Here is a 17,465-nt window from a genome sequence, read left to right on the forward strand (position 1 = left end):
ATTCCCGGATTTATTCATTTTATTTATTTATTTATTTTTGTCTACCTTTCATATCTGCATTATCTTATTCCTTTATTATGGTCTTGGTGTTATTTGCCAAATTTATTAGATGTATTAGTTTTTGTGATCGTTCTGATTATGCAGTATTTAGTCCATTGTGTTATACTGTTCGGCCGAATTAAAACACTTTATTTCATTTTCTAATTTATTATTTTGATGTGACATCATTATTCTATGTTTCATCATCTTATAATGTTTCCAGCATTATCATTTGTGTTATTATAGTTCATCCTTTAAAAAATTATTTTACTTCTGTGTCTTCCTCCATAATTAACCAATTAATCAATACCTTAATATAAATTCATGTTTACAATCTTCACGTTTTTAAATGGTTTAAACATGAATTGTAAATTATTACAACCAAAGGGAGGTCATGCGCAAAACTACAAATTGTAAGCATGAATTTGTATGAAACTAATTACAAGTCTGTGAAACTAAAACAAAAAATGCTTCCAGAATAGGAGGATGATGCAAATTATTGCAAACAAATTAAAGGACACAAATCCCAAATGTTCCAGCTCAAGCACAAAGCTGATAAGACCCTGGTCGGGATCCTATCAAACTGTAATCTTTAGCTTCTGAAATGAGGAAACTATCCTTGACTTATCAGAATGAGTGGGATATATGATGATGAGATAAATGATGAGATCAGGAGTGACATATATGATGAGATCATCACCGGAATGAGTGGGATCGGAGGGAGGTCAGGAGAACGGCATGAATAAAACTATGCAGAATTCAAAATTAATTATACTAATCTATAGGTACATGTTACACTGCATATCTAAAATCTGTTTACTTGACCACTATTGGGAAAAACCAGATGCTTTAAAGCTTTATATCGACTCCAAAGTGTTCCAACACGGCGGTGCCTGACCTATTCTGACTCGGCTGCTAAAGCCTTATCTTGTTCTGCTCACAAAGCCTTCACCTAGTTGACCCCCAAAACCTATTAGGATCTACTTGAATTATGTATATTGAAGTATTTCCAACAGGGAAAGGAGAGGAGAAAGGGGACAGAGACACAGAAAGGGAGATTCGGTATATGAGACAATCACTCTTCTTCGCTGCCGGCTGCCCTGTTCAAGGGGAAACATGCAGGGAAAGGAAATTATGAAAATACCCCAAACATACAATGGGGCTCATATCAGAAGCCTTTGCGCGAAGAATAACTGAAAGTTGTATCACTCAATCAACTCTTAAGCATGCAATTGGATTCAACAATTACTTTGATAAACGGGCCAAGGAGGACATAGACTATCTTAACGATTAGCAAGGATACAACGTGATACAAACCTTGCTCTAGGCTCGTCTCGAAGGGGAGTAGAGGATGGGGTAGAAATTCCCAGGGTAGAGAGAAGTAATGGAAATGATCCGAGAGCAGGTCGAACTGATGAGGCAGGGATCGACACGAAACAAGCTGCCTGAAGATGCAGTGAGGTAGAAACAATCACTAGGGATGGGGATCGTCAAGGGAGAGAGGACCTAGACATGGACATAGGAGACAAGAGACCTTACTTCATTCTTCTTGGCTGCCCTCCTAAAGGGAAGGCATCCCTATTTAAAGGAAATACACAATGACCAAATGACTGAAATGCCCTTGTGGGATAACATGACAAGACTACCACTAGACAGGTTGAGGATCCTGTCAAGAATCCTATCACAATGGCGCCTGCATTAATTCATTTCTCTTTTCACTGCACTGTTAGAGATAATGCCCAATTGATTTCTAATTACTTACAATGGCCTTACTCTTGGAAGCTTTGGATGAGCAGCTAAAGATGAAAGAAGGCAAAGAAAAATGCAAGAAACTTCACGACAAAATGCCTATTTTGCAATTTTGCGTTATCTCTATTTTAAATAGTAGAAGATGAACTACGTCACCAGTCTATGACATTTACAGAATTTATGTCATCGAGGAATTTACCAGGAAGTCTTACTCCCATCAGGGGAGCACAAGAAAAAATGTACATAAACATAAGGAAAATGAAAACAGCTACAAACCAGCAGCCAGAAAAATGGCCAAACAAGAGTAGAAAATAAGTATAAAGGAAATAAATAAATCAATAGGAAATTAAAAGATGCATAAATGAATAAAATAAGATAAATAATGCCAACAAGAGAAAGGAAAACAGCAGAAAATTAACTAATACTCAAAGCCCTTTTTAAAAAATAAAAAAGCATGGTACTAGACGCAATAAAAAATGCGTAAATGAACATAAAAAATATCAATAATGCCAAAAAGAAAAAAGGAAAACGGCAGGAAATTAACTAAGACACAAAGTTGAAATCTAGACGCAATAAATGACGCATAAATGAATAAATTAAGATCAATAATGCCAAAAGAAAAAGGAAAACGGTTGAAAATTAACTAAGACTCAAAGCTGAAATCTAGACGCATTAAATATTAAGAAAATAGTTCACTCAACGAATCTTCTTTGCCCTGGCATTCTTTTCTCCAATGCGTTTATTTCAGTACTGATAGAATATTATTTTTTGACAAAGTAGATGTTGATTTATGAACGATGTCATATTTGTCATTAGGGGATGTGATGCTGACTATTTGATAAAGCCAAGCGAATTCAGTTCAAGGCAAAAAAGAGTTTAGTCAAACAAATAAAGGAAACGATATTCCAGTGGATGCAACATGGACAGATGAAAAGTTATCAACACATCACGGAAAAGTACAAGGGAGAAGGAGGAACACGAAATTACAAAGAAATTCAGATGGATTTCGGTCATGTCTACTTTTATTTGTCAACGCCAATAAAGTTTCGGGGTCAATTTGACAGAAATGTTTTAAAATCATAGATTTTTTCTAGCTGGATTCAAGAAAGTCAAATTGAATGAAACCAAATAAGGCTACATTCAACAGGATCCAGGAACGTGAACAGATGTAGAGAAGGAAGAAATTGTAGGCTAAAATTTTGGAAGCAGACTAATAGACATTAAAATGAAATTTCAAATTAATTTGTTTAGTTTAAAACCTATAAGTAAATATTTGTACTGATGGCATTCGTTATTCTTAACTTTAATTTATAAATACACAAGAAATGGCATTTATGAGTTTAAGAGAAGCATTGCCAAATAGTATTCATGAAATCTTGGCAAAACCCAGTTTTATCCTATCAAACAACATCAAATCGCCATTTACTTCGGTGGCCGAAGCCCTCTGCTCAACATCGTAGACTCCACTCTCCGCAGAAACTAAATTTTTCCCCCAGGGCCGAATCCACCGAATTGAGACAATTAAGGAAATTCTACAATCATTTCTGGCTAAAAAAATATCCATAAACTCTGAAAAAAAAACTGAATAAACGGAACAAAATTCTGGGTCTAGACAAAAAGTAGAGAAAGCTCGCACAGAAGAGAAAAAAACCTCATTTGAGAGGAATGAACCTGGAAGAATGGGTAGCACCAATACCGGGCCGCCCGTGCTTGACTGGCTTATAAGTGATGGAGAACTCCGCCAGATAATGCCCGATCATCTCGGGCTTGATCTCGACCTGATTGAAAGTCTTGCCATTGTAAACGCCAATAATGCTGCCGATCATCTCGGGCACGATGATCATGTTGCGGAGGTGAGTCCTGACCGGCTCCGGCTTCTCCCCGGCGGGGGCGTCCTTCTTGGCCTTGCGCAGCTTCTTGATGAGCGCCATGGGCTTTCTCTTGAGCCCTCTGCGGAACCTTCTGCGGGCGCGGGTGTCGAAGAGCTTGACGAGCTCATCGGTGCCCATGTCGAGAAGCTGGTCGAGGTCCACACCTCGGAATGTGAACTTCTTGAACGTCCTCTTCTTCGGCTGCCCCCCCGCCCCGGCATCAACATCGGCATCCGCCATGGCCGCCGCTTCAAACCCTAGAACTCGCTCTCGCCGCCGCTGATTTCAGAAAAATTGGGAATTGCGGAGTTTTATGGAAGACGGTTTTGTAGTTGGGCCGGTTCGGTTCGGTTTGGTTCGGTCGGGTCGGTTTGGTTCGGTTTGGTTTGGTTTGGTTTGGCTTGGTTTGGCTTGGTTTGGTTCGGTTTGGTTCGGTTTGGCTCGGTTTGGCTCGGTTTGGCTTGGTTTGGTTCTGTAAGGTTTGCCTTGGTTTGATTTGGTTTGGCTTAGTTTGGTTTGGTTTGGTTTGCCTTGGTTTGACTTGGTTTGGTTTGGTTTGCCTTGGTTTGACTTGGTTTGGCTTGGTTTGGTTTGGTTTGGTTTGGTTTTGTTCGGTTTGGTTCAGTTCTGTAAGGTTTGCCTTGGTTTGCCTTTGTTTGAATTGGTGTGGCTTGGTTTGGCTCGGTTTGCCTTGGTTTGGTTTGGTTTGGTTTGCCTTGGTTTGACTTGGTTTGGTTTGGTTTGGTTCGACCGGACTTCAGTGGTCAGTTTTTGGGTCAATATAGACAATCTTATTTGTCTGTAGGATTGTTGGACGATGACCGACCGTCATGGACTACGTCTAATCCGTCACCCGTCGGCGTCCAGACCAATGTACAGATGACTTAAATGATGTAGGAGGATAGATGATGATGATAGGATGACTGAATTGTGGGAAAAAATTGGATTCAAGTTTGATTAATAATGTTGTCTAATTCATGCTACCGTTCAGAATATAGATACAAAATTGGATATCTGGTACCGATATTGTTAGGTTTCTTCTTCCAATTTTTTTGGTTACCTAAGATTCTGTAATTTATATCAGATTATTCAGTATCAGATATATGTAATAAATAATGAACTATTTTTTGTACGTTACCCATAATGGTTCCATTAACCGTCGTCATTCTATGATTTAACTAAATTTCATGTTTCGATATCCAATATTGGCAACAGATATCAGATAATGATAAATATTATTGTCCAATTAGAATGTATTATCAAATGCATATTAGTATAACAGAATATATATATATATGTAATGGGCGGGTGAGCATTTTATTGGCCTAATATGGATTTTATATTTGTATTGTGTCAATACCCATATATAATGACCGGGACTAAGTTAGGTCTTACATGCGACAGACCCTAAGGTGATACAGATGAATGACAAAGGTGTGAGGGAAGTAAAATGACAAGACACAGGTGGGATACTGCAACGATCATGAAGGTGCGACTTTTTTGCGTTCTGTTATATTTCTCTTCACCTTCCAATAAAATACCAAAAAATATATATATTAACTATTAGAATGTCTATATTTTCTGGCCGATAGTTAGTTGCAATGCTTGTGTATAAATTTTGATGATCTCTTCTAAATAATTTCAATGAATTTTGACTATTTCCTAAATTTATACATTCTTTCTTATTTTCTAGGGCATTGGGGTTAACATATTGCCTGTGTTAGATTGTCAATGATTTTTTGTTATCAATCGTTAACTTGTTATGGAAATTTTAATTTTATTCGCTTTAATTTTACGATTCACTTTTTCATATTTTCCATAAAATGGAAAAGGGGCCCCTTTATCTAGCTTTTTGCTGTTATTTTTTAGAGTAAAAGCATGGGGTTGGGGTTTCTTTTTTCCTTTCATGTTTAATGAATTATAAGGTTTGGTCTTAGGCATGGTTATCTCTTAAAATAAATTCATATTTTCTTCCATTACAATAGTACTTACATCAAAGTCTTTGTCATAGCCTTCCCATTACATTTCAGGATATAAGATGCCCATGTATTTAAATGAGGGCTCTTTGGTCCATGTGATATTATCCTAGGAGCATTTATGTTTCTGGTAGCTCTTGTTAGTGAATTATTGTTCTTAAGTGACATTGGTTACCTCCACATAAAAAAGTGCAGTGTTCTTGAATTTTTTTTCCATGACATTTGTTGAACTTATGTCCCTATGCTGGGCTTTCATTGATTTGTTCCGTGACGCCAAAACCATCTACATGTCCCTATGATTGACCTATTTTTATATTGAAGCAATCTTTATTTTCCAATAATTCCCCACTTCAAAATATGATTACTTTTTGTTTTTTCATGAGTTTTATTTGTTAAACTATACTTTGTATTATACTAATAAATGGAATATGTAACTTTTCAATGCATTTTCCACTTCCTAATTGTGTATAGAACTTAATCTTTGCCCTAAAAGCTATCTTCTTGACGGTAGCGAGCAGACACGTAATACCTCAAAGCTATGTTGATGAGTCAAATGGGTCCTAGATACTAAAATGCTTTACACGTGTTGGGGATTTCACACATGTATGTGACTTTTGTCATTCCAAGAATCCACCAAAGGTCACTCAACTGAAGTTACCATCAGGCAATAGTACAAGTGTCTTCTAGCATCACTTCAGATTTGTCCATCCTAGATAATACGATGCACTGAACAGAGGAGTTCATAGATGATGGGACATCAGGTATCTTTGGCAGAGTTTGACCCTTGAAGTGTTCACCACCAGAGGAGATGGAGAGCATCATTAGTCAGTTTGTTTGAATGTACTTGTTATGGCGTTAGGTTGATACTGATGCTTTGGAGGATGTGCGGTGATATGCGTCGTAAATCAATGTGCCCTCTTCTAGTACACGGGTATCAAACCATGGACGATGAAGTTGTTTGGCATGATAAAGGTGGACATCATGTGTATGTTAACCAATGTTGATCATGCAAAAATGAGAACAAACATTTGGATGATGTAGAATAGTTGTGGATTATTGGGCATCATCATTCACTAGATCAATGTTCATTGGACCCATCACACGTGTACCCTTTTCCATTTGCGAGATTTATGGGAATCATAATTGGGGGTTTACAGCATAAATACTTTTCAACATGCTTGAGGAATTTTTTCTGGAAGCAAAGGCAGACAATTATAAGTGTATTCCTTTGTAATGAAATGACTAATTATAGGGAAAAATGTTTAATGTGTTTTCCACTACAGGTAGGCGCAATGACAATTAATAATGAACCAAATAACAAAATGATGGTCATATTAGTGAGAAAACTGCGCAATAGAAAGATAGTGTTCAATGCCAAATGATACTTTCCATATCATTCAAGCAAATTATGCACGTACAATGAACATGATCATTCAGGAAACACTAAAGAGTTTTGTTATCCTTAACATAGTGTCCATACTAAAGAGTTTTGTTATACTTACCGTGAACACTAAAGATAGTGATGTTAGCATGACTAGGGACCTTTATGACAGTGAATCAAAGGGGGATGGACTTGACAAAGACAACTCATGATAGAGATGAGACAGATACATGCCAAGGGTGACAGAGTTTAGTAGAGAATGCATGGGATGGTGGAAACCTAGGTTAGCAGTGATGACAACCTATGAAAAGTATGCAGACTTGAGTAAAAAAAGATGAAGATCACTCTAACCTCGTTATCACACGACAGACAAGCCAATTGGTGCTTAATTAGCACAAGTCATGATCTGAATGCCCTCCCTTCAATCATTCAGTATTGGAATGCAAATGCAAACCCACGTGAGATTTTGAAGGAGGAAATCATTTTACTAATCCTACTTAGGAACAAAATCCAAATGTGCATTTTTATAAGGACAGGGGAGTTCTATTTATATATCCAAGATGGTGAAGATGGTAAAGATGGAACTACCCTCAAAATTTCAGCCCAAAAATCATTTTGAATTGTTAGATAACATCGTTTGAATTTGAAGTAATCTAAGCCATCTAATTTTTTCTCTCCTCTTATTTGTGTCGCCAATTTCTAGCATAGCACAAAAATCTAGGGGGTGTGGAAAGTATAAAAAAATCATTGATAATATTTAAATAGTTTCAACTTTATTTTTATAACTGATAAAAATTATTTTTTTTATTCTGTCCTTAGGTTGTCCAGTCACCTTGAAACAAAATGAAGACAAGCTCATGAAGTGTTAAAGATATCAAACACATATTTATCATGAATAATCTATGTGAGAATTTAGACACAAGCATTTTCAAAAAGACATGGAGTGACCTCTCCTAGAATGGGAAGAGTTGGCGGTATTAAGGAGTGAAGCCTACTTTCTCAAGGGTATGATTCACACATATATTTGGAATTAGAAATATTCTAATGGTTTAAAATATCATTTACTTGATTAAATCTGGCCTACTTGGTGAGAAATTCTGATCTGTTTAGATTGCGGGCAATGATTAGTGTTGACCAATCATTGGCTGTGACGAGTGACTGGTGTTGGCCAATCATTGGTGGAAACCACTTATTATGACACAAAATTCTATCTCTTTTTACATAACAGGAAATTTCAGCCAATTAAGTTGATGCCTCTTTACAAGCTAATGTGTTGACATGTTTTTAAGGATCCATGACACGTGACAAAAGGAAAATAACTTTTAGAATGTGCATTAAATGCACCATTCATTTTCTCTATTTTCTCTTTTCTCCTAGTCACACGTGGCCTTTTCTTATTAAATGTGCCAATTCAACCATAAACTTTCATGCCAATAATTTGCTCTTGCTTGGAAAAGATGAGGCACGTAACAATGCATTACCGCACATAATCTATTGAAAATCTGATGATTCTATGCCATACTAATGATATGAGATGAGGAAAGAGAAAAATGAATGCTCCGGATTTCTCCAAATTCAGATGGTGATATTTAATGATTATGAAAAAAAATTGAACTGAAATTTTGAGGGTACCTTCATCTTTCTTCCCTCTATCCGCTCGGCATATTGGATCTATTAATAGACACGCCCAAACTATGCGTAAAGGGAACACTTGGATTTTGTTCCAACTTATTATTAACACAATGATTTGCTCGTTCAAAATTTGTTTGGGTTTGTTCTTCAATTACACGAGAAAATGATACAGTGAGTAATATTTAGACCAATAATGGTGAAGAGAAAGCACAATTCAGTTAATTTTTTCTCCAAAGAGCACCCGCTCTCTCCTTAGTGTCGTCACACTAACAGCCACAAATCAACCATACTTATCATATAAGTAAGATCAGATAGTGCTATTCTATACAGATAATTTGATGTCCATCTCAAATATCCATCAAATAAGAAAATTTGGAAACATGTTTAAAGACTAGTGTATTTTGATATCATCACAATTCACTTGGTCATTGCACATATTCATAGACTTCATTATAAATATCACACTAGAATAATAATCAACTAATATTTTATTTGATGACCTTAAATAAAGCATGGTGGTTGATTTGGCTTGAAAACCACATAATATCCATCAAGCTAGTGTAGAGAAGAGAGATGTTCTAGATATCATTGCATTGAATGTGTTCAAGAAACCAGTGCTAGTTGATGAGGAATGGGAAGTGATTCAGGATTTTGCAGGTATATTACAACCCCCTTTAGATGGCTACCACCCTTGCATGCCAATCAAAGGCGCCAGCAGAAAATGAAGCCATTTTTATCATCAAAGCAATAACATGACATTTGGATAGTGTCATGCACATCATCAGAGATGCAATGATGTTAGATCAACACGACAATAGACATTCGTCTACAATGCTTGTGAGACGATGAAGATCAAGATGACTAAATATGCATCAATCCTCACTCAAGATGACTAGGACGACAAGATGACCAAGATGACCAAGATGACAAAGGTAACCAGGCCTTCACCATTGTTGTACTCGTTGATCCCTCCATGAAGCTACAGTTAGTTGACCTCGACCAACGAGATGAAGTAATATCATATGTACAGACTTTATTACATATGCTTGAAGTCACCAATGATGAGAGCATAGGTAGTACAGTTTCTTATTGATGTTTTCAACCCCCATGGACATCTAAAACTTTATTTAATGAAGCACTGGATGAGTTATTACCAAACAACGAGCATACACTAACCATTGATTCAGGACACGAGCTAGATGTGTACATTAGCTCACATCCTCTTAAGGGATAGAACCATTGCTCTAGTGGAAGGTGAACACTCATATCTAGGGTTAGTAATTGTTGCAAAGGAATTCCTATCGGTCTTAGAAACGAGTGCACCTTCAAAAAGATTCTTCTCTATCAGTTGTCCCGTCATCAACTAGAAGCGATTCAAGGTTCACAACAAGCGAGTTACTATTGTGCTCAAGTGTTGGTGGCGAGCGGAAGACGATGTCAACAATGATACCAAGCAAACAAATGGAGATGGCGACAAATATCCAAGAGTTTATTAGGTTAATTTTTTTTTTTGGCTTCAAACTGCCAAACCATTTAGACATTGGTTTATGAATTGGTACTAGTTGTCGCATTGAATATTTCAATATACTTCTACTATATCTTAAAATTTTTATTTATGTCGGTTGGTTAAATTATGAGGCTATCAGCCACTGCTCCAGTAATATATCTACAGAACATATTGTCTAAGGACTACCTAATTAGAAAAAGACTTCGTAAAAAACATTTCACACCTAGGAAAAGATATATATATATATATATTAATATGTGAATAAAAATAATTGTTATCTGCATAGTTATAAATTATTTTAATGTTAATTAATGTATTCAATTATAATTCATTTATTCAAAATGAATGTCGACTAGATATCTAATAACGATAAACTATTTATTATTACGTCAAAAAATTAATGTTAATTTTATACTTATAAATAATTTATCCAAAATGAATTTCGGTTAGATATCTGATGATGATAAAATATTATTATTGTGACAAAAAATTAATGTCAATCTCATACTTATTATTGTGACAAAAGAGAGGGACATAAGTACAACTACTTTTGGGCGGCCTCATTATGCGCGCGTGAAAAACGCAAGGACTTTGATGCAAAATGTCAAGGAATTGGTTAAGCCATGCCACGTGGCAAGATCTCAACCGTCGGAAGCTAATCCGGCGGATTTTCGTCCAAACCTTACCGTCTATCGTCCAAGACCTCCGGACGGGACGGTTTTTTCGTGCGATGATAGGGAAACCATCCCGTCCGTTCGTCATGGGACAAATTTCCGTCCCCGTTTTCGTCCAACCTTGCGGACAGGACGATTTTTTCATCCCGGGACGAAAAAAACGTCCCGTCCGCGTCCCTGCACTGTACGAGCCAGCGCTAGTGTCAGCTCAATGCCACTGCCATGGTTCCATCCCTTCCTCTAATTTCCTCTAGTGTCACTGTTCTCTGCTTCTCTCATCTCTCTTTTGTTTCTCTGTTTCATCTCTCTCACAGCTTGAGGCGGTCGGAAATTCGCCCACTTGAGCGAATTTCCGCACCGAACCGCCCGACCATCCCTATCCCTGCTTCGAATAAAAAACGACTTTGTCGAAATACGGAAGACTTTGAGGGCTTTTCTTAAATTTGTTTGTATAAATACCCCCCCGTCTTCTCCGAGAGTAGAAGGTCGTTCAGATAATCTTTCTCTCTTCCGATTTAGGGTTTACGCTCGTTCAATCTTCTTGTTCTTCGCGGTAAGAGAAGAGTATAAGATCAAGGCGAGTGTTTTGCGCTGTGTGAATTCGCAGATTTCCCAGGATGGGGGATTTCAACGATGCCTTCATGAGGAACAGAGACACCAATGTTCAGGCCCGAACAAAAGCGCAGAACAGGGCCAATGTCTTGCAGCTCAAGCTTGTAAGGCTTACCTAACTTCATCCGCTCTCCGATTTCTGCTTAACGAGCTATTAGCCATAATTTAGTTTTGGAGTAATATTTAGCACCTTAATCCTTTTGCGAGGGTTGTAAATGTCATCTTTTGCCTCGATCTGTGCTTTCAACAGTTGATATTATTATGTCTTTTACTCTGATTCTGGGTTGTTGACATTTCTGATCCTCATGAGATGTTGGATCTTTGAATTTTGGTACCGTGGCTTGGTTTTCGTATTGCAACTCATTACTACCCTTTTTCCGCCCTCTCTGATCACTGCGTGGCTTGCTTCTGTGGTCTAATTTATCTTCTTCCGCACTCCGATTACTTCGTAGCGAGCTGTTGTCCGCCTAAAAATTATTTAGCGCCTCATTTTTTTGAAATAATATTTATCATCTTAATCTTTTGCAAGGGTTGTAAAAATCATCTGTTGCCTCGATTTGTGCTCCTAACTGTTGATCATCTTTACGTCTTTACTCCGAGACTGAATCGTTGATATTTTTTATCCTCATGAGATGTTTGATCTCTGAATTTTGATACCGTAGTTTGGTTTTTGACCGTTTGTTAAGTTAATTTATGTTCGTATTGCGATCCATTACTACCTTCCTTTGCCCTCTCTGATTACTGCGCTGCTAGCTATTTTGGTCCAAAAACATTTTTTGCTATCAGGGATGTCCCATCATCTGCTCAAAACTACGAAAACATTCGATGTTCTTGATATTCTTGCCTCATAAACTCTGATTCTGAATCATTCATTTTTTCATCCGCATCAGATGTTGAATGGTTGATTTTGGTATTGTAGTTCGGTTTTTGCAACTTATTTAGGTTAGTTTATGCCAGTATTCCTTCACTATGCGACATTGATTGACATTACTTGAATTTCTTCTTCACTTTAGATTGGGCAGAGTCACCCGACTGGTCTTACGACTAACCTTCTGAAGCTATTTGAACCTCGTCCCCCTTTAGAGTTCAAGCCTCCCCTCGAGAAAAGGAAGTGCCCGTCATACAACGGTAGATACTTTGCAGACTTCCGCTCGAGCAAGTTGACTTTAATACTATAACTTAAAATTTATTTTTATGCAGGTATTGCACAATTTGTATCTCAGTTTGCCGAGCCTGGCGAACCTGAATATGCTCCACCCGTCCAAAAAGCCGAGACAGCGGTAAGACATTTGACCCTTGCATTAGCTCGGTTTGTCTGTTTTCTCTAGGAAAGCATATTTTTTTGGACATTGATTATGATTTTATAAGACAAGCGTGGAATTTGTTGTCAATTGGATTTCTCCGCGATGAATCTAGACTAGTGAGAATTAGGTCGGGGTGAGTGATTGGAATTATATATGTGAGAAGAAACTGGAAGGGCATCCTTATGTGATGCCTGCCCTAAGGAACAGTCAAAAACTGGTTGTATTTATCCTGAGATCTAAAGACGCTGTTGTATATACGCTGTTGTGTACAATCAAAACCTGGCATTCCTTACACGATTGTATATATCTACCAGGAAGTTCTTGTCAGAAATATGGGCGAGTACTTCTGTGTGAGATGATGTTGTCTATTTATATTCTTCTATCATCACGCTCCTAAAGTTTTAATGATATTACGTTGGCATGAATCAATCATTGATTTCGTGGGTGGTCTTGTATTTCTGGCAATAACTTGTTTACTTCACCTAGTGTTTTAGTGATGTGTCAGTAGCACCCCTTACGGATGAACGGCTGAAATATCCAAGAAGTTATTTCGATTAGAGTTTTATTATCTACATTTCTTCCAAATTTTTTTTTGATCATCCATATTGTGAATTATGAAAATTATGGGACTTTAATATATTGAGCAACTTCAAACAGTGCTCTTTCTGATACGTCGATATCACCTTGGGGAGTATATTGCAGGAACAATGTTCTTTTTATTTTCATTCCTATAAATTGTCTTTTTTGTTATATCTGACTATTAGTCATGATTTCTTTAATGATGACAAGGTTCAACGGCGGGCTAGAATCCATACCCTTCGTCTGGAGCAAGGTGCAGCAAAGGCGGCCGAAGAACTTGAAAAATGTAAATTATAGCATTATCCAGAAATTAAACGAGCGAATAAATATAATTTTACTGAACAGTGGATGCTTAATTCTATATAGATGACCCTTCTCAAGACCCTAACATGACTGGAGATCCTTACAAGACTCTATTTGTTGCCAGGCTGGTAAGTTTTTATAACTCGTTTATAATGTTTGGAGTTGCACAGAGAATCACAATGTTTATGGTCACGCGTGCAGAACTATGAGACAACCGAGCACCGGATCAAAAGAGAATTTGAGTCATATGGACCGATTAAACGGGTAGGTGTTCTGTTATGTGTTGATCAGGAGGAAATTGTTGTTCTTGCATTTGGTAAGATTTTTGTGGTGTCAATGTCTCCCATAACTACCGACAAAGCAACTAGAAGCCTTGTCATACTCTGTTCATCCGTTTTGGGCCTGCTTTTTCATGAGCTACAAAAGTATTTGTTGTCCATCTGTTTTGCCGTATTCTTTAATATGACAAAATTTGTCGCATTTTCGTTTCTTTTCTCTTTTGCAAGGAATAAACTACAAATGAAGCTGAGTGCCGTAAGTGTTTGGTAGTTTATGCTTTCATTGGCAGCATTTTTTATTCTAATTTTTTAAGGGATCAATTACGAGCAATAAAATATCCGACAACTCTAGTTCGTCTGCCCGTAAACGAATCAGGTATTTCTGTTACGGGTAAAACAATTCACGATCTTGCCATTTGCCCTTCTTTCAATGATTACCCTTCATAGTGAGCTAGGGAAAGTTTGTGGAGACAAAGCCCCTTATCATCTGCCCAGGTAGTCTACGGTAAGCCAATTTGGTTCCTTCTGTAATCTGATATTGTTGGAAAGGCTATGCTCACGGAGGGTAAATTCCGGTATATTCACGGCCCCTTGAAACTATCCTACCCTTCTCTCCTTATCCATTTCCTTCACATTTGTACTGATGGTGTTTATCTAGATTCGGAAGATTTGCTGGTATTTTCGACTTTTCACCTGCTCTGGTCTCAAAATAAACATGCATTCGTGTGGTAAGAGGTCGGAGAGGGAAGGTACCTCCGATCTGGGCTTTTAATTAATTCAATATTATAGAAAAGAGTTGGTTCCCTGGTAAGGGGATTGGTCCATGATAATCATCATCATATACATACCGCTTTTCTGCCGAGTGATCGATCATCAATGGTGGTGATCCCATCCTGCGTGGGCGAAGCTTTACACCTTCTCAAGGTGAGCACGGCTTTTGAGATAGGTTTCCTCTCTGCCGTGCTGCTCTAGGGTTCTTTAGTGAACTTTTTCCGAGATGGCTGCCAGATCCCCTCTCTCGTTCCTCTGACGGCTTATTTTTTTCTTCCTCTTTTTCCTTTTTGGCTGTTTGCAGGTTCGCTTGGTGACTGACAGAGAGTCTAATAAGCCCAGAGGCTATGCCTTTATCGAGTATGTACACACCCGGGACATGAAGAGTGGGTTCTTTCTCTCTCTACTCCCATATTCCTCCATACTCTCACACTTTTTGGGTTCTTGGGCGATGTTGATGAGTCCTCATTATCCCCATATTTTGTTCTGGCCAGTATGAGAGGACAATGACGCCATTGTCATCGTCTCTCGTCCATGGGTATGATGACGACGATGTTTTTTTCTCATCATCACCTCTCGTTACTCTCCCTCTTTCATTCTGATGGTAATAGACGATGATGAAATTATCATGCTGTGGGCGATGATGATCACAGTTTTTGGATGATAATGAGGATATTTTTCGCCGTCTTCAAGCACTATTTGCTGGTCAACTCAATAAAAATCGCATGTGCAGATGCATATAAGCAGGCGGATGGGAGGAAAATTGATAACAGAAGGGTGCTTGTGGATGTTGAGCGCGGGCGGACAGTGGCCAACTGGAGGCCTCGGAGATTGGGTGGTGGCCTCGGGTCAACAAGGGTCGGAGGTGAAGAAGTAAACCTTAAGAGTTCTGGCCGGTGCGTGTTTTTCCTTATTTCTACTTTATTTCGTTATCTCTTCTATTATCTTCTTTTTATTTCTTCGAGTGTCACTCATTTTACAATATTTTTCATTCTTTTCTTCAGAGATGCCCCTCAGGCGGTGCCAGGTCAACGAGTGGAGGAGGCGAGGGTGGCCCGGGATGACCGTCATGTTGATCGGTACTGTCTTTATCGCAATTTATAGCTCTTAACTCAACCATTTTCGTTTTTCGCCATCTCTTGTCGCTTGTTTTGCTTATCTCATCTCTTTTCTCTTATCTTCTATGTTTAAAATTGTCGTTTATTCCAATCTCTACCTTCATCTTTATGCCAATGAATTCAGTTAGAATTGGAGTGGCCCTTCCCTTTATCGCTACTCTTGTAACTGGAGCTAATTTATTCCCATTTACATTTTCGTCTCTATCTCTATTTCTTCACTCATCTTTATATCTTCTTTTATCTCTGATTTGTATCGTTATCTTTCTCACTATCACCATCGTTATTAAAAATGAATTTACTCCTTTGGGTGTCCCTCCGATCTTGTTATCCTGGAAATCGGAAGCATTTTATTCCGTCTACTTGTCCATCTCTTTAAGTTGATTTCTGCATTTCTTTCTCTCTCTGATCATTCCATCGATCCATACATCATCCAATAATACTTCTCTCCATCTCTCTCTCTTGATGCAGGGAGCGCGAAAAGTCTAAAGAGAGAGGGAGGGAGAGAGAGGTGTCCCGTGAGCGGCCTCGGGAGCGAGAGGTCAGAGAGAGCCGAGACAAGCCCAGAGATAGAGACAGAGAGAGAGATAGAGACAGGGAGAAAGACAGAGACAGAGACAAAGGCGGCCGCGACCGAGACCGAGGAGCCCGCGAGCATACCGGCAGAGGTCGGGACAAGGACAAGGACAGAAACAGAGAGAGGGAGAGGGACAAAGATAGAGAGAGAGACTACGACCGCAGCGGACACAGCCGAGGAAGAGAGAGAGAGTGGGCCAGGTCTGGTGACGAGGAGGCAGTACCGGACCAGGGCCAAGAGTGGTATGGCGGCCGCAGCGGCTACTACGAGGCGCCGCCGCCGCCCTACGAGCAGCCAGAGCCGCGCAAGGATCGTCGCGGCTACGACGGCGACGATGACTACCGGAGAGGGGGGGATGGGGCGGCGCCTCGAGACAGGGAGAGGATCGACAGGTCCGTATCTCGCGAGTATGAGTATTAGCTCATCTCCCACGGCATCCACCATCTGTAAGTTGGCTCCTACTCCGTTTTGGATTCCTTGGAGTTGTAAAATGAAATTGATACGTTTGCTTAGAGTGTTTCTTATTTCAGGGGGAGGAGCTCTGTTATTTTCGCTTGCCTCTTATCCGCCAAGTTTTCTTCCGGTGAAATTGTGGCCTTGTGATGTGAAATGAGCAAAAATTGCCATTACCAGGCAGTACTGTAGATGCGAAGACGTGGAAGATGCGAAGAGAGATAGAGAGAGAGAGGTATGCTGTTTTATCTCTTTGGAAAGAATATTTAGAGTGAATCTCCTCATACCAGATAAGCATCTCAACACTTCTTATCCTCTCTCTCTCTCTCTCTGTGATCTTCTGGAACAAACCGTTGCTTCTGGTTTTCCCTTAAAAACCCAGCTCAATTAGAGAGAGAGAGAGAGAGAGAGAGAGAGAGAGAGAGAGAGAGAGAGAGAGAGAGAGGAGTGGGAGCCTCCTCCCACACACTCTCTCTCTGCATCTGTCTCTCCCCCCTCTCTCTCCATCTTTCTCTTCCCTCTCTCTCTCTCTCTCAGTATACTTGTATGCATTTCCAATCCTCTCTCTCTCTCTTCCTCTCTCTCTCTCTCAGTATACTTGTATGCATTTCCAATCCTCTCTCTCTCTCTCAATATACTTATAT

At 38.9% G+C, this 17,465-nt stretch overlaps 1 protein-coding gene and 1 pseudogene across 2 annotated transcripts; one reads left to right on the forward strand and one right to left on the reverse strand.

Annotated features, from left to right (window-relative positions):
* Positions 1-3,309: 3,309 nt before the first annotated feature.
* LOC144706837 (small ribosomal subunit protein uS19 pseudogene) lies at positions 3,310-3,955 on the reverse strand (annotated as a pseudogene).
* A 7,344-nt stretch (positions 3,956-11,299) lies between these two features.
* On the forward strand, positions 11,300-17,136 carry U1-70K (U1 small nuclear ribonucleoprotein-70K). Of its 2 annotated transcripts, none has more exons than XM_078579228.1 (11): positions 11,300-11,545; positions 12,455-12,569; positions 12,642-12,721; positions 13,535-13,610; positions 13,691-13,755; positions 13,829-13,891; positions 14,981-15,062; positions 15,410-15,572; positions 15,681-15,755; positions 16,263-16,814; positions 16,882-17,136. In XM_078579228.1, exons 1-10 carry the CDS (start codon positions 11,447-11,449, stop codon positions 16,786-16,788), a joined length of 1,344 nt encoding a protein of 447 aa, XP_078435354.1. In that variant the 5' UTR covers positions 11,300-11,446; the 3' UTR covers positions 16,789-16,814; positions 16,882-17,136. The 2 variants fall into 2 exon arrangements, with proteins under 2 accessions (XP_078435354.1, XP_078435353.1); XM_078579227.1 differs by having other exon boundaries at positions 16,899-17,136.
* Positions 17,137-17,465: the final 329 nt, after the last annotated feature.

The sequence above is a fragment of the Wolffia australiana genome, chromosome 8 (genome assembly GCF_029677425.1).
Source record: "Wolffia australiana isolate 7733 chromosome 8, ASM2967742v1".
Lineage (NCBI taxonomy): Eukaryota > Viridiplantae > Streptophyta > Magnoliopsida > Alismatales > Araceae > Wolffia > Wolffia australiana.